Raw genomic sequence first — 17,575 nt, forward strand, 5'->3', positions numbered from 1 at the left:
CAGGTGCGCCCGGCGGCCAACCAGAGGGGAAAGGGGCGGGGAGGACCGCCCCCTCGGCGGCGCAGCCAATCCGCGCCTCCCGCGCGCGGCCCAGTGGGCGCCGGCGGCCGCCATTTTGTGGGAGGGCGCTGGCGAAGGGCAGAGCGTAGCGGCGGCGGTTAGAGAGCGGCTGCAGTCCAGGTACCTGGGGGCGCCCCGCAGGCAGGGGGTGACCCGTCCCGAGGGGGTGTCGGGGCCGCGGCCTCCTGCGCCGGCGAGCTGGGCCCGGCCCTCGGCGAGGGGCTGGGGCGAGCGGGTGGYGGCGGCGCCGGTCAAGGGCACTGGGCCGCCCCGAGGGAGAAGGGCCGCGTTTGGGGGTCCCGGCTCTGCCCTGGGCCCTCCGCGTCGCTGCGGCGATGACCTCGCCTTCCCGCGCCGCCCGGGGCCGCTGTTCAGGGGTTTTACTTACCTGATGTTCTCGGGTGGTGTATGATCAGCCCTGCCGCAGGGCCGTTGGCCCGGTAATGCCCGGGAGCTACGCGGTAGGTCAGGCTGCTGTAGCAGTTGCGTCGATGAGCGAGGAGCCTGCTGAGGAGGGTCCTCGTAGCCCTCTCCTGCGAGCGTGCTGGCGGTGTCGCACCGCTGCCTGCTTCTGGTTCGGTGGATGACCCTACAGCGCCTGTGCCGCTTCTGCGCTGGGTTACCACATAACAAATATTTATCCTAAATATAAAAAAAATCCTTAAGCATAAGCAAAATGTATCCTCAAGCATGAGAAAAAACTTCTTTGGCTGTGAGGGTGATTGAACACAGGTTGCCCGGGGAGACTGTGAAGCCTCCAACCTTGGGGGTATTCAGAACCCTTCTGGACACGATCCTGGGAATCCTGCTCTAGCTGACCCTGCTGAGAGCAGGGGGTTGGGCTCAGCAATTTCCAGAGGTTCCTTCCAACCCCAGCTGTTGTGTGATTCTAAATGTATATTATTGCCATGCCAGTCTGCATACTTTCATGTTAACTAGCTTCTTACAGTAGGTCTAGAACTTTGGTCTAGACACAGACAAAACTCAAAAGTGTATTCCCAGTACTTGGTGTTTTTGTTGTACCTGTGAAAGCACTTCACAGTGCTGTGTAATGCTGTGAAGCTTAGTCAACTCACTGATCTAGCTGAAAACTAACTAGGAAAACACACACACACACACACACGCACTTTTTTTTTTTTTTTTTTTAAAGCCAGATCTATGAGTGCGCAGGGTGGGCACATAAGATGCAGTGGATATGGAATCACAAAATAGAGGAGTGGTCTAGTCCCAAGCTTGCTAACCAGTTTTTGATATGGAATTGAGACAATGTCATAGCTGAACTAGTGAAGCTTTATCTTGATTAGGTATTGCAAATTTTTAAACAACTGGTAGAAGGTTGCCTCTTTTGAATGGTTGTAGGCAGGACTGGCAGTTTGCTCTTTTGTAAGTATTTTAAAGAATTTTCCCTTGCATCTTCATCATACTGATTTTTTTTTTTTTCTCATGATTTAACTCAGTCAAATGAATTCTGAAAATCATGAATGTTCTTCCTGTCCAGAACCCCTAATTTCCGTATCTCCATTCATGTCACTTGTGTAGCATTGTATTTTAAGATAAAATGCTCTGAATATGCCTACTCCTTATGTATATTCACTGTCTGTTGAATGTGCTGAGGCAGACTTAATATTTGATGATGGAAGTATTAAGCTCAGTGTAGAGTTTAATATGATTATCTATTCATCCTGTCCCAACTTACTGTAAAACTCATTAACTTTACTGCTTGTTAGGACAAGTGACCATGGCAGGCCATGACTCGGGATCTCAACACCAGTTCACTGGATTTCAGAAATACTTCAATTCCTATACCATCACAGGCAGGAGGAATGTATGTATTATGTAAATTAACTTCTGTGGTATAGCATAATGGTGTTTTGGGGGCTTTAGACTGAAACTAACCTTTTATATTTTTCAGTATGTAATAGCGACATATACAAGCATTGCAATGATCATCTTATACTTCAAGCTTAGGCCTAAAAAGAAAACTCCTGCTGTGGCAGAAAAGTAAATGGTAAGTGGCTGGTGTTCTTCCAGGACCAAAATGATTCCATGCCAGTTCAAGAAGAAAGAGTGACAAAGCATAAGTTGCTAACAAAATATGATTAGAGATAGAAGCGTAGGCATGTGAACTTCATAGTTCAGTTGAGGTTTAAAATGGTAAATAAAAAGTCAGTTTGCTTTGGGGTATTTTGAAAGAAGTAGGTTGCTAATGGGGGATGTAGAAACTATGGGTTACCAGGATTGTTACTCTTCTGGAATGGTGAAGAGGATTAGAGACCTTATAGAGGGGAGGAAGAGGAAGCAAGAAAGGGGGAATTGAAGGGTGTTGCAGCTAGGTGTGTCAAGTTTTGCCTAAAACTGTTAGGTGCCTCTAGCCCGACTTTTTGCTGTAAAATGGGGCTAACTTGTCACTTCATAGGGTATAGAAATAATAAAGTAATATTTGAGGCCCCATTTGTTAGTAGTATTAGAGAATTCCAAGAAGAGATTAATGCATTCTCTTCAAACCTTGCTTTAAACAGTAAAGAAGCACCATACAAAGAAACTATATACCCTGCACACCTGATTATGGAAGGGTCCTATAGAAGAGTGCTTAGACTAATATAGTGAATCTTTGCAAGGGTGAACTAAGCCCGTATGGGTGGCTGGTTTTTTATTTCTTAAGCATTTGACTTGTGAGTTAGAGCACGTTAAAAAGAAGGTCCATGTGGCCAAATCTGATATAGCTTAGTAGCCTTTTATGTTCTGGTATAGCAACAAACAAGTGTTGCAAAATTCTGGCAAATACTCAAGTCTGCTTTCAAATACAAAATTCCCACTGAAATGGCATTTTGAAAAAAAAAATTGTGGACTGTCCTTATCTGCAGTAATAGGAAAACAATAAGCTTAGCATGTTAAAAGAATATCATTTTTTGTCTTGGGTATGGTCAAGTTTGCTCTTAACTAAAGTTGTTTGGGCTTAAGGGAGAGGGATACTTGGTTACCAGTATCACTGTGCAAGACTTGCTATGGTTGATCTCTCTTCTGTTGGCAGGTTGCTGGCATGACTGAACCTCCCATCTGTGTCACTGTAACAGAAGCTGATGTCCTGTTATGGCTAGTCTAATAAAATCTATACAATGACTTGTTTTATCTATAATATGAAATGGTGCAACAGAGCAGAATTGTGACACTTAGCTTTTTTTTTCCCCCCTCTGTCAAAAATACTTATCTGTAGTGCAGTAGCTGATTGTTGTCATGACTAGCCTGACTTAACTCTTTTGCTGTTATGACACATCATCCTAAAATGTYCTGAGTACCAGTAGCAACTTGGTTGTGAAAGACCTCAGCAGCATGAATGTCCTACGAAGCACAGAGCTTGCAGCTGATAAAAGCATCTCCGCGCTTCCAAATGATTTACTGGATGGCAGTAAGCTTACATGGTTTGCAGTTAACTAATTGTCCTGGTTGCTCTCGTCTTTTGGATTCTTAGTATTTTAAAAGCTTAAATGGAAACCATGGCTCTTTCACTCATAGCGGATTGATGCAGATTAACAGGATTTGTTTCTGCCTCAGTTGTCTGTATTGTGCAACTTATCATTACAGAACCTGTTTGCTTTGGATGGAAAACTTCCCAACATCAACTGATCAAATCTAGTGTGCATGCCCTCTTTTCCCAAGGAGGACAAAAGATTGCTTATATGGAGGTGCTTGTTTTCTTTTGCTTATCACTTAGATAACATTGAGATTAGGAAGCTATTGTCTAGTGCAGTGTCTCCTGAGCATTCAGCTGAGAGTCTTTTGCCTTGGGCTGCTTTAGTCACCTTAGTTGAGAGATTGGGGATGGGGGAGTTAAGAGGACCAAAACAATGAACTGCAGAGCTTGGTGCTGGAGCCCAACTATTAAATATGGTATTTAAGCTTTTTTTCTGTTACGAGCCTCTCTTGCAGAGGTAACTGCCAGAAAGAAAATGGCTTACTTCTTGCTGATATTAAATCCTTATAATGGATTGTGTGTTACCTGTTCAACCTGGAATGTACTGTGCTGCATCAGGGCTAAGTGTTTTGCACCTTTCTGGAGACTGTGAAGGATAAATACTATTGAAGTTGGATGACTAACACAATTAGAGTTGGGGGAGCTTCCTGGCTAAGATCAAAACAAGTACTAAACAGTCGGCTTGTAGCCAACAGGAGCAAAGCTGAGTCTTCCCCTTCAGCACAAACATGGGCAAACTTATATGAGTGTTCCACATAGTGTTTAAAGGCCCTTATTCCTATTCAGCCCTGACCATCTTATGGGGTGAAGGGATATGGCTCAATTCATCAAAAGATTCATTTCAGCTGGGGGCTATAATGTTGTGCATTGCAGTCAGAGGCTGTGGGATCACAGGAGATGGAAAAAAGTATGCTACAATCACCTTAGAGATTTAATGGAGCTTAAATTCCTGTAACAAGACTCCTGTAACAAGAGTCCTGAGCACTAACCAGCTTTCTGCAAGACATAGCTGTTATTGCCCACTTAAAACATTGCAGAAAGCCACTATGTGTTAGACTTGTTATATCTCTAGAAGTTGCTAGAGAATAGTACAGGGGGAGATCTGTGGCTAGTTACCTGGCCTCACCCTGCATATTCACAGASAGAGACTCTAGTAGATCAGTGATTCTTTTTCCTAGATGAGGTATTCTTACTGCAACTAGATGCATGTAACTGCTCCCTGCCCACCACTGAAGTAAAACTTGYGGTTTGTCTTCCGTGTTTTCCACCCACTGCCTTTCTACTTCTCAGTTAAAATCTAGTGTTTTCCTTAGATTTCATGTTAGAGCTGACATGTGAATGTGATTAAACAACACCATGCTTCTTGGAAGGCTGCCAGCAGCAGGGGTTAAACCTGGGACTTTTGATGAAGCATACAAGCATACTTCCTGAGCTGAGGGCAGCAGCAGATGGACATGAGCTGTTACAGGTTAGTGGAGAAAGAGTGCAGTTCAAAGAAATTCTCTCCCCCCTATCAGTTTGTTTGCATAGCAGGCCTCCACTACATACAGTCTTTCAGGTGAATGGTTGCTGCAACAATATAATGCACCTAATTAACTAGAACCCATCACCCAGTGTTAGAACTAAATTGCATTAAGTAGTTAAACATAAGTTATCAATTACCCATTTCTAAATTACTGTTTCCCTTAGCAGTGCTCACACTTACCAGCAGTGGTCTTGCTTCCATTGCAACTATCAAGGGAAGAAAATGTCTTCCTGTAACATAGTCTATAGACACAAACTAAGTGGTTTTAGTATTTATTATAATATCAAAAGTATAAAACTGTACAAAATACAAAGGCAGAATGTGGCAGGTTTTTTTTAAGCTCTCAAAACTGTACATGTTTGTTTTAGGTAACTTGTTTGATTTACCATAACTGTACTAAAATCCAACTGCTCATATCGAGTGCTAGGAAGTTTTGTTGAGGTACCAGTACTAACAACTCAGCCATAACACACAAAAAAAACCCCTCCATAATAATTTAATTTTAACCTTTTTTTCCTTAAAGAGAGGATTTCAAGGTGAGCTTCCTAATGGATTTTCCACCCTTTATTTTGACATGCAATGTACCTTTACTCCAAGGGTTAGAAGCAGAGAAAGGGTGAGATGGGAGGTAGTTCTCTGTTCACTTTACCTTAGAAATGTCAAGTCTCACTTTTCTTATTTTCTCTAGAGAGCCAGCAGATTGTACAGGTGTCCAAGCTCTTACTGGAAGTAGTGAGGAATGCAAAACAGATTTCCCCCCGTATAGCTTGTAAAAGATTTGAAAGAAATGGGGCCTGTCCTTTGGTGCTGTTACTTCTATTAAAAGACATAGAAAGAAGTTAAACCTTCCATTGTTTTGCATGTTTTGATTTTTCCTTAGAAATCAAGTTCTGAGCTTTACTGATTTTCCAGGAAGACTTACTGGGGTGCTGGAATAATGTGTTTTGGTGGGTGGAAATTGTCACCTCAGCAGACAAGCTGACCTTTGAAAAGCTTCAAAAGCAAACTGATTCTACACTTAGGACTGATTAATCTTTTTGCTCTGCAATGTTTCATTTTCTTGGCTCTTCACTACAGTTTGATACATTAAATCTTATGCAGAAAGGAAGCAGGTTTTTAAAGCTCTTTAGATCTTTTCTAATATACCGCAAAAGGGGGCAAGTCCACTGTTTTTAAGAGTGGGTAAAGTATTTCAGTTGTGGCTCAATCCCTTCTTTTCATACAAGAAAGTGTTCAGGTTTCACTTCTGGTTGCGTATCACACAAAACATTTAGGCTACCTCTGAAAACAGAATGACAAGATCTGCATTTCTGACATCTCAAATGAGCACAGGAGCTTGAAATCTTTTCAGGACTTAATACTTGGATACATAAAAGCTATACCTCTAACTTCCTTGTAGTTCCCCACAAGCCTCTGCCTGCTGGGCCTACTTTTTCAATGCCCTATTTGTTGCAGTGTTACTCTCACCATACCTGTTGCCCAGCCCAGGCTATGGTGAATTCCACTACAGTCACCTTTTCTGAATGTATCTATCTGAACAGTTTTTGACTATGTTTGAGATTGAGTAAACATTTGCCAACCGTAAATTAAGTGCTTTAAAAAACTGTTTGAGAACACATATGGAGGCTGTTAACTTTCCAAAAGTTTCAGTAGAGCTCAAAACCATCTCTGAGAGGAGACAGCCATTTTCATATACATATATATATATCAAAAGCACCATGAAACAATTCCTTCCCTTAAAGCCACGATGTCTTGTGAATCTCCAGTATTTTCAAATTGTGGATAAATATGAAATGCAGAACTCAGAAGATGCTGCTTGCATTAGCTTACATTGTTTTGTTTTTCCTGGAACAAACTAGTGGGGTCCACCTGTACAAGACATTCCTCCTTGTCTCAAATCCTGAGGTCACTACTGCAATGACTTGGCACAGTCAGTCTTATAGCTTCATAGTTTACTGTGAACTATAGGCTCCTGCAGCTAGCAGCAAGTTTCTGCGTGTAAAATGGAGGTGTACAACCGGGGTTGATTTGGTCATGTATGTACCTAGTAACAAGTCCTGTGAGTTTTCAGGCAAGTTTATATGTCCAGTGGCAGTAGTAAAATCATCAGTTTCTAAATCTTCAAATGCTTTCACAGCATCCCACAGCCGAACTGTGTTATCCATTGAACCTAAGAAGAAAATGAAGAACAACAGTTTAAGGTCTTACACTTTACAAAAAGTTATTGGGGATCAAGTTAGCAAAAAATAAAGCTCACAGAGCTAGGTTTGCTCGTAACAGTGATTACTTATGCCCTCTTCCTGCAAACAAACAGATTTTAACAAGCCTCTAACATAAATGAACACACATTAAAGTCCTCAGGATTGCAGCCCTCAGGTAACCTAAAACGAAAGCTGTGGATAAAGCACAAAGAACTTCCTTCTCCAAGTATATGGGTTTGGATTACATCGATCAGCATCGAGAAGACAGGACTATCCTGGGGGCTAGATGCCGATTTCAGGGCATGTTTATGATCCCATCACAAATGACAGTTTCTTTGTTCCATACAGGGAAGACAGCAGCATATTACAGGCCCAGTGACCTGTTTTCACTAGRGCATTAACAGATAAATTGAAGGAACGAGCCTGTGGGCTGGATCAAACCCATAYCCCGTCTTAGCTTTCACTCCTGTGGTCGTGGCTCACTGAGGATTCTCACTGCACTTCAGTTAGGAACATGCTACAAAACCAATCTAGACTATTTTTAGCCCTTCCTAAGGAAGTTATCCTGATGTGATTGCAGTGTCCATGCATTGCTTTTTCTATCAGTACCTTGAATGCGTTGGCTAATTTCAACCAGTTTACAGAACAGAGTAACAGTTTAAAATTAATAAATTCCTACAGATTTTATGAAAACATCTGACTAAAATTGGAGAGACTAAATTTAGTGCTTCCTCCTGGAGAAGGAGCTCTGCTATATTATACAGCAGAGAACTCATGTAGACAAGCTGGAAAAACAAGCAGACCTCAGAAGTACCACTGCTTATAGGGCTGACTATTGTTACATGCATATTTCTATGTGTGTGTGTATATATATATGCAATATTACATGCATATTTCTATATCAAAAATCTAGCATAAAGAAATACTAAGGTACTGGATAACTCATCCCTTCCTCTCTTCTTACAAGTCCTGTYGCTTGTCCCCCTCCCATTCCAATATCCCATCCCTCTCTTACTACAGCCACTTCTCTTCAGCCTGAGAGTTATTTCTAATTTCTGCTTCCACCCCCGCCACTACTGTACACAGATCCTGAACTTCACTGCACGATCTTTTAATGGYGTAACACTTTTCCTTCAGTTCCCAGGGTAGCGAGGGCTCACACTCAGCAGTCCTGTACGCACTCAACTTGTACCAGTTTAATCTGCTACTTTTGCTAGGCAAGTGATTCTAATTTGCCTTCCTCAGTTTAAAGAATCCATTATATTGTTCTGCTTCAGACTGACGGAGCGCAATGGAAACTTCACTGTTTCCAGCGAGTTTTACCTGATGCTAAAATCTCCCCATCTCTACTGAATCTGAGTGCGTAGATAGTGTCAGTGTGCCCTTTCAGTTCTCCCACCATCAAGCCATGTCCAATGTCCCAGAGCAGAACTCTTCCATCTGTTGCTCCAGTAGCCAGAAATCGTCCATTGGGAGAAAATGCCAGTGAATGAATTGGTCCCTGGAACACACATGTGGGCAGAATTAGTTAATGAGGTCTACTCACCTTCAGTCAAGCTGTATTTGTTCTGAACACTGCTCTTCAACATCTCACCCCAGAATTAAGGTCACTTTCATGCTGCRAGTGATATGCCTTTACCTTGTGTCCAGTGAATATTCTTACACAGTTCCCATTCAAAACATCCCAGAGCCGTACAGTCCTGTCTGCTGAGCCCGTAGCAATATAGTTAGAGTTGGGATGAAATCGGGTACACGTCACATCAGCAAGATGGCCAGCAAATATCCGTAAAGGCTGGTAGTGATCTGTTGCCCATAGGCTTGAAAGAAAAACTTTTATTAATAAAGAAAAGCCTAATGAAGTTCAAGGTCTGTTGTACACTGAGGAATACAGGAAGTAATTAGGCAGTGGTTTCTTACTGGTCAGTTTACTAAATTAGCAYGGATTGCTTTGGAAAAGTATGTATTTCAGAAGATGGAAAGAAAGAATATCCTGTCATGGTCATTAAACAATAGAAAGAGAATACTTATGATTAGATAGACACATAAGAGCGCACCATCGCATTTGTTTTCAGATAATTTAATGTGTTGAAATGCAAATAAAACTACATCAAAATATATGTTTTTTAATTCATGTGAAATAAAATTCATTCCTAGTAGGARACTGAGCTAGAAAATATCAGCTAGTCGCTTTCAAGGTGCATCCACCACAAAGTTACAAGTAAAAAAGTCATCCAGTTTCTTACCGAGCCACTCTATCATGTCCCCCTGACACAAAGTAATATCCATAAGGAGAGAACTGTGTATCCCATACTGGATAGTTGTGTCCTTTATATCCCACCAAACATGTGAATGTTTGTAGACTCCATAATCTGACAGTGCCATCCTCAGAACAGGACAACAGATAGTTTCTGTCACAGGAGAAAGTAGAGCATGTTATGTATGGAACTTACACATAGACTGTATATCCACTACACAAATACTATAAGAATTCTATGATAAGAGAAATTGTCCATTGACCAGCAGTTGTTTAGCTTGTCACATATAAATGAACGCTTTCGGTGAGGTAAGCAACAAAAACCAATTCAAGAGGAATCATATTTAGGTCCTTATGCAAAAAAAAAGGGACAGTTTGGGATGTTGATGACACTAATTCTGATGACATGGCAATACTGGGGGGGGGGGGGGGAACAGCTCGTCTTTAGTCAGGAATTCCAGTTATATGAAAAGAATGACCAGTAAATTGTTACACTATCACTTAAAACAAGAAGAACATGCTAAACAAAATGTCAAGATTCCATACAAAGTTTGCTTCCCAGCTGTGTTTCTGCTATGGCTGTTTCTCGTGTAGCCATGTGCGTGCGAGCAATACTTTAGCTGTTTAAATGTACTTTCTACTCTCCAGAGTCTCATAATTACAAAATGTTTTTAAATCTCCTATTTTAAAGATACCATGCTATACRTTTTGAAAATAAAGGCTTCTAGGACATGAGGGAAACTTGAGCAAGTGCAGAGAGAAGCTATGTTCAATCCATTTTTATGTTTTGCATTATCACAAGTGAAATCAATGCTGCAGTAGTTTCCCTCTCTACAATTCACTTGGTTAAAACCCAGCTTAAACTACAGTTTGCCATTAAGATGGTCTATTTTGCCATTTAAGTCCTGAATCTCAAGAAAAGTGCTGGGCATCCTCAACTTCTCATTGATTTCAGTAAAAGCTGACAACGCCCAACAGCCTGGGCTTAATGAGCACTTACACTCATACACAGCAGTTCCTTAGGACCTGCGTACACAAGAATCGCTTTAACCTTCTGGAAAAAGCTGCATTAACAACATGTTCACATCCAGTAGCATACGATCAAGACTCGAGACAAGCTATCTAGGGAACTCATAAACTTATTTTACCTATCAGGACTGAAGCTGGTGCCATAGACAGGTCCACTGTGACCATATAAAATCTTCAACTCACTTGCTGTTTTCTCATCCATGATCCTCTCCAAGACATCGTCTGATTCTTTGTCGATGAGACTGAGGTCTGTAACATTTCAAAGTTCATGCATAACAACTGTCAGAAGTTCAACAAAGACAAATGCCATGAACAGCAAAACAGATAGTATTCTTTTTAAGAGGCAAGTATGAAGTGAACAAGACATAGCACCTGGGAATTGGTAATTCTGAAATTCAAAATGGCATTTAGAAGTGTTTTTACCACTGTAAGAGGTGAAAACAATGCTTTACATAAATAACCRCTTTTTCTCTAGTCTTCACTAAGAGCTAAAATAAATTAAACCTCGTATATATATATATTTTTTTAAGATGTACCATCCAGTCTCTAAACAAACTAAAAGCTTCTTGATAGAGATGCCAGATTTTCATGTCTTTTCCCAGAAAGTTAATAYGCCATAAACACATTCTTCAGGCATCAATGTGTTTTGACAGCTACACACTACGCACAACTTAAAATAACTTTTAGTCTGTAGGCTCCTGTTTGCTGAATACCACAACCACATCCCAGTTAAATACAAAGATTAAGAAATGTTGGTTTGGTATTTAGCTTCAAACATAACACGCTGTTTCATAAACAGCGGAATTAAAGAAGCCTGGTTTCCACAAATTTGTGTAGGTGTTGAGATACTTGACATTTTCCTCCRTCCTCCTCCTCCTCAAAGTTCCCCCTTTTGATCTACCCCAAGATACTTTTAGTCTCTCCCCTAAATCCCCTATACCCAGCTGTCTCCTACACCCTATAGCTACCATCCGCTCARGAAGCAAGACGCACTCTGGCTAATTCCAAGCACTGCATGCTGACATGCACAACAGGTAACTACTGAGCTCTCCGGAGCTTTTCCAGCACTGTTTCTGGCTAAAGAGAAGAAAATTACTGTTACTGAATTATTATTTTCAGGAAAGCTGTAGGAATACAGTCATCTCCAAGACTTCCGCTTGTCAAATTTGGCTGAAAATGGTGAATGGGCTCAAAAGTTAATCAGAGGAGGAACAGGCTGATAGAACCAGATGCCTAAGACTTATCTCATTAGGAAGTCAGGCTAAACATACCATCAACCAAACAGCCCAGCGTTCTGGGCAATCCAAACTCTGATTTTCCRTAAGTCTAAATATAAGTCTAAATATAACCTATCAGTCGACAAAAGATATATATGCTTATGGATTATGCCCAACTGGGGACCAGAGCAAAGCTACAACACTTCTTTTCAGCGACAAAAAAAGGATTTCCCCTCTATCTGGCACTGAAAGTTCCCTTTAAAAACATTGCTAACTATAATACACAATATGCAATCACACATCTGTGCACGTTGCTTCTTCCAAAATTAATGAAGTGACAACAACCGCTGAAGACAATTCTCCTGACACAGACATCTTTCTCTGTTCACACAAAGCATAGCTGTCATAAGACCATAATATTTAAGATGAGCATGCATTATTTAATTACCTGCTGCTGTTTTCACACTACGTAGCTTTTTCGGAGTCACAGACCACACTCTGACAGTAGAGTCAGCAAAGCCTCCTACAATCATGCTAGAGTCATCTGTAATATCCACTGCAGTTAGACCCTACACACAAAATAGCCATTTATATTAAGTTTGTATCTTTTACGATGCATTTTGAATACTAGAAAATCCTAAATACTAGTAAGAAAATTAACTAGACTGATTTACAAAAAAAAAAATAAATAAATTATTCTAAAATAGACTGGATGAAAGTATACATGTACTTGAAATGAACACACACACATCCTTATGCCATGAAGAATAAAGATATATGAACGAAGCCTGGTTAATAACAATACGACAGTACTGTTTTCCAGTATTTCAGGGCAAATTATCTACTGTATTCAAGTGTATTCTACAAAATACACTTAGGGTCCCACATGAAAAGYGAAAGAAAGAATTACAGCAAAACCAGAGCAAAAACATAGAAATTAAATAGTTTAAGGAAGTCTTTAAACATTATTTTAAAGAGTTAGGATGCTCATTCCAAATACTSCAGTAAGCCTTGCCAACTCTGTTAAGAAAAGAAAAGAAAAAARGAARGTAGTGAGCTAAATGGCACAARATTTCTCAAAACTGTGGATAAACATCAGATTTTGCTATCCTGAGTATTAGGGGCCAGAGTCTGGCTGCTCCTGGCRCAGGAAGCAGAGGAGCCATTAACTGCACCTTGCTGCTGCTGCTGGGAGAGTGGCCAGGGTGCAGGAAATGAGTGTTTCTGCTCAGAGGGCCCCCTCGCAGCAGTGGCAGCTGCTCTTTCCTGCAGTGGCGGCTGCTCTTTCCTGCAGCGGCGGGAAGAGCTGCCAGTTTGGCTTTCCAATGTTTAACTCTGTAAGGTGAGGGCACTGGGGCCATGGAGATTTTGTCCCTTCAAGCACTCTGCTAATTTAAGTAACTGCCATGCTTGCTTATGCCCAGAGCCAGTTTCACTTCATGTATCAGGTTTGTCCCAGGATTTAAGTGCTTACAAACTTATGACCTCAATATTTACCAAGAAAGTCTTAGACAGAGCAGAATCACTATTTAACAGTCAATCCAGCTATCTCAGTCTACAAACCTAGACAGAATCACACATCAGAGCTTCCTTTTTCTCTATTAAGAGTAGTGTTTGTCACTTTGATTCCCTCTTCCATATTACCCAAGTCCTTCTTTTACTAACCTGATAAGCATTAAGGAAGGTGTAGAAACAGATGGAGGGCAAGCAGTCYGGGCCAAGACGCACACGCCTTGCAGCTTCCTTCACATTCATTATTTTATCCAACTTGTCAGAGTCTTTCAGTTCAGGCAGAGGAATTCTACAAGCAGTACACATTTTATGAACTAAAAGCACTTTCCATATTGTCAATTTAAACACAGATACCTCAACATCTCAATATTAAAATACGAAACAAGAATTGAAGAACTAAAAGAATGAAAGACTATGTAAAAGATTAACTGACCAAAAAAAAAAAAAAAAAAAAAAAAAAAAAAAAAAAAAAAAAAAAAAGACCAAAAAAAAAAAAAGAAGAAAAGAAAAAAGGAGAGCCAATAGCTCTTCCAGACATTTCATTCCAGACAGGCAGTGGAAGAAGACAACAAATCAAGTCTGAAAAGATTAGAGGGTAACTGAATAAAATTTTAATAGGGGAAATATACACCAAGCTTTTTATTACTTCCCTTGAAAGCCTTACGGCTACAGCTGGAACAGCCAAAGAGCCAAAAAAAAAATCATGTGAGCCATGATGCAGATTTGGTATGACTAGACTGGACTTAACAAGCCCTCTCCACACATGATTTCCTTGTTACCTGTTTTGGGGAGGAGCATTAGGGTCTTGTTTTTTACTTTTTGACCCTACGCTATCTTTTTTAGGTTTTTTCTTCTTCGGTTTTCCCTCTTCATTTTCCCCTTCATCATCTTCATCATCCAAAGGCACGTCAAACTCTGGTTCTTTAAGTAAACCAAAGAAAACCTGCAAGCCAATAAGACAGGCATGAGACAAAACAATATTTGCTGTTCCTACGGAAAAGTGTTTTTTGAAATGGAAACTCTTCAACATAATAGTCCAAGACTGTAGAATAACAGAGTTGTCTATTTAAAATTATTATATTTAATATTGCTGCATACATTACTGGTTAACCTATAACAATGTGATAATGTGTACGTTCTGCTGTTTTATCCAACAACCAATCTGGACAACTGCAAATTCTCCCACCATCTCTTAGCACATTCTTAAAGCAGAATCCCTACAGCTTACGTATCTTGTCTATGTAGTACTGCGAGTATATCAAGATCCACACAAACATAATAATTCATATAATTCCCGAATAATTCAGGAGTTAACCTTGTGTTCAGTCTACCAAACTGAACTGTCTCTCACAGGGATTCAAGCGGTTCTTCAGAGACCAGCCAGTGGTACCTCCCTCTACTCCTGCCAGCACCTAATTGCACCCCTTTTTGTTCATGCTGTCTCTTAAGATCTCCAGTAGCAATGGTYAGTCTATACTAAAGCGAAAAATGTCTCCCTGAGATTCTAGAATTGCTCAATAATAAAAGTGCAACAATCATTGCCTCTTACCTTTGCTTTATTAGCCTCTCGCTTTGCCTCCCCGGCCAGGCTTCCAACCATAGCATCTATCTGTTGCTTACTGCGAGGCATGCCATCAAAGATATCAATGTAGAGATGCTCCTGAACAATGTTCCAGATCTGGTTGTTCTGCTTTTCCTGCAGATGTCTCTTCAAGAGCTGATAAGAGTCACGGGAAATACGCAGCACAAACTTGCTTGTTCGGAAATCCAGCATGGTCTCATTACCTTTCATATGTTCTTTTTTGGTTAAGCTAGATAATACACGCAGGTCATCCTGGTAATAACACTCCTGATCCCCATGAAATCTATTGAAACAATTTAAGATAGAATAAAGTGTTTATTATGAAAACATTATTTCCTAAGTGAACACATTAACATGAAACATGTAAAGAGCTTTTGGGAGCTACTAACTATATAAGGAAATATTTTTACTGCCGAAATAAGATTCATCCTGGAGGGGGACACAGCAGTGATTTACAGTACAAAGTAAAAGTATCCAACAGCAGCTAAAAACCAAGATGAGAAGAACAAATGCAAGCTCACAGAATTTCATATGAGCAAAGGGTTACCGCCTGTAGTGAAGTTACACTAACATGCTTACTTACAGAAACCCTAATTTGCAGTATCATAAARTAAGAGCATTTTTGATTATGTAAGACTGTTTGTATTTATAGCTGATTCATTACATGAATATGTGTATTTCACAATGAACTTATATGTTTCCCACTCTCCATTTGCAATATCTAAAAGTTGACATGAGTCTAGAGAAAATAAGTTTTCCATTTTTACTCAAAATTATGTTATAAAATCCTGGTGGGAGGGAACATTTTAACTACATTTACAGAACTAATTTTTCTGACCATATTTAAGGGARGAGAAGTTTTGGGTTGAAGCATTTCATAATTAGTCTGAACACCACCCCCCAACAAAAAYGAAACTTGAATTTCTCCTCAAAGGATTGAGACATAGTGGGAGCACAGAAAATTGAAGGTTAGCCATAAGTAAATTACTTCAAATTTATTTGAAGAATTTCTATACGCAAGCCATGACATTAGTAAATATTTATAGAGTACCTTACTTTGGCATTTCAGTGCAATTTTCTAGTGTTAAAAAATGACCCAGTAATCTTTCCCTAACAAAGCAGCATCTCTTCATTAATGATTTGCATCAGCCAATTCAAATTCCCACCAGCCCATCATAAAGATGGTTCAAAGTCTGCACATGTACAGTTCAAAAGCATGCAGTTTGCATATGTTTGTAACATGAAAGATTGAAAAAGGATTTAAGAACCGTTACAGTAATCCATGATACTGTTCGTTCAGATTCCAAATCCCTCCACCATTAGAGAAGAAAAATAATGTATTCATATATATACACGAACCTATGCTACTATAGCTCACAGATTTAATCAAAGTAGCAAACCAAAACTAATTGAAATACACAAATGAAAATAAATTACCTTTCAAAGAAGGACTTTGCTTCACTCTCATGTTGATTGTAAACCAATTCCAAATACATGTGCACAAAGAGAGGATAAAACAGCTGGGATAATTCGGCTCGGTGACAGTCCAGGGAACACTCAATGAAGTGTTTTAATCCACTGTAGTATTCCTCGTACAGTGTCGGGTCCCCCTGCTGATTGTAGGCAGATAATACTGCACTCACATCTGGCTGATCTTCCACAACAACACCTCCTCCAACTGCAAAAGTATTACCATATAACAAGAGCTTGTAAGCTAGACGGAAAGAACTAGCAAATGCACAGTGGCTCACACGTCCTCTGCTAAAGTGAAGCGCTCAGAGCAAAACACAAACGCCAGGTCTTGTGCTTGTTCAACACTGCTTCAACATTAAGAGTGGGGGGACGGCAGCACATTAACTACAGCCTGCCAGCCAATTCTTCTTGCACCTTCAGCTATTTTTCATACTTTCTTGCCAACAGCTGCCTGTAAGTTAGTTAACATACAAACATATGGCCTAATTCTGCTAAGATTTTACATGGAAAGGTAGAAACAACTAATGGCACCAGAATAAGTTCTCTTTACTGCTCAGACTAGAAGCAGTCAGATGAGAAACAGAATCTTTCTGAGCCTGTAAAATATGCCCACTGTAATTATTTTGCTTCTACTAACCCAAGAAACTAGCTTCAAGTGAACAATTCACCGAGACCACAACACAACCACTACAGGGCAGTGACGTTTTGTCACTGGCTAACAACTCTTAGAGCTCTCTTCTCCATAGCAGTCAATACTTATTTTCATCACTTCATCTTCTACGTAAAAACAATCACATTAGGTGATACTGGGAACAAGCTAACTTATGGTATAAAGTTTACTGAATCTCTGACATATTGGTTCCAAAAATTTCACGCTACTTTCAATATTCTGTAAAGCCATTCCATGGAACCTATTGCTTAAAAGCACTCTAACGCAAACTATCCCGAGAGCATATCAAGCAGCTGGCGACCCAGACTAGAAGCAGATAGAGCCTCCTTTCATTTGCATCGCTGCAGCTGCATCTCGGACCATCACCTCTGGCCGCAAAGGAAACCTTCGGCGTCTTGCGCTGCCATTAGTGGAGACGGGGCACAAGTCTGGGGGAAGCACCCTCCGCTTTGACAGCGCTCCCCGCTCTCGGCCCCGGTGGGCTGCCCTGCCCGAGGGCGAGCGGCGCGGGGCCTCCCCCACGCAGGGGGCTCAGGCCGCGGCCCAGCTCCCTCCCCGCCCGGCCCCGGCCCCGGCCCCG

General features: G+C 40.8%; 2 protein-coding genes across 3 annotated transcripts in view; one reads left to right on the forward strand and one right to left on the reverse strand.

The window, feature by feature from the left end:
• Positions 1 to 78: 78 nt before the first annotated feature.
• ATP5MD (ATP synthase membrane subunit DAPIT) lies at positions 79 to 5,895 on the forward strand. 2 transcript variants are annotated; one of them, XR_003254182.1, is made up of 5 exons: positions 79 to 180; positions 1,788 to 1,885; positions 1,973 to 2,068; positions 3,092 to 3,153; positions 3,643 to 5,895. XR_003254182.1 is itself a non-coding variant. In XM_026069780.1 (4 exons), exons 2-3 carry the CDS (start codon positions 1,799 to 1,801, stop codon positions 2,063 to 2,065), a joined length of 180 nt encoding a protein of 59 aa, XP_025925565.1. In that variant the 5' UTR covers positions 79 to 180; positions 1,788 to 1,798; the 3' UTR covers positions 2,066 to 2,068; positions 3,092 to 3,180. The 2 variants fall into 2 exon arrangements, 1 of the variants encoding a protein (XP_025925565.1); XM_026069780.1 differs by lacking the exon at positions 3,643 to 5,895 and having other exon boundaries at positions 3,092 to 3,180.
• Positions 5,314 to 17,575, reverse strand: part of TAF5 (TATA-box binding protein associated factor 5) — a 13,261-nt gene continuing 999 nt past the window's right edge. Inside the window, exons 3-12 of the mRNA XM_026069675.1 lie at positions 16,290 to 16,613; positions 14,820 to 15,135; positions 14,050 to 14,213; positions 13,424 to 13,559; positions 12,207 to 12,327; positions 10,661 to 10,790; positions 9,502 to 9,666; positions 8,898 to 9,075; positions 8,582 to 8,759; positions 5,314 to 7,227 (exon numbers count right to left, since the gene is read on the reverse strand). Coding sequence (XP_025925460.1) covers positions 7,010 to 7,227; positions 8,582 to 8,759; positions 8,898 to 9,075; positions 9,502 to 9,666; positions 10,661 to 10,790; positions 12,207 to 12,327; positions 13,424 to 13,559; positions 14,050 to 14,213; positions 14,820 to 15,135; positions 16,290 to 16,613 — 1,930 coding nt within the window. The 3' untranslated portion in view covers positions 5,314 to 7,009. The remainder of the gene's footprint in view (positions 7,228 to 8,581; positions 8,760 to 8,897; positions 9,076 to 9,501; positions 9,667 to 10,660; positions 10,791 to 12,206; positions 12,328 to 13,423; positions 13,560 to 14,049; positions 14,214 to 14,819; positions 15,136 to 16,289; positions 16,614 to 17,575) is intronic.

The sequence above is a fragment of the Apteryx rowi genome, unplaced genomic scaffold, assembly GCF_003343035.1.
Source record: "Apteryx rowi isolate R43461 unplaced genomic scaffold, aptRow1 scaffold_3, whole genome shotgun sequence".
In the NCBI taxonomy this organism is placed as follows: domain Eukaryota; kingdom Metazoa; phylum Chordata; class Aves; order Apterygiformes; family Apterygidae; genus Apteryx; species Apteryx rowi.

Bases quoted from the DNA above. Each gene is read 5' to 3' on its own strand.
- ATP5MD (XM_026069780.1), top strand. From the start codon at position 1,799: ATGGCAGGCCATGACTCGGGATCTCAACACCAGTTCACTGGATTTCAG. The intron at 1,886-1,972 runs GTATGTATTATG...TATATTTTTCAG, and splicing joins CCATCACAGGCAGGAGGAAT to TATGTAATAGCGACATATAC.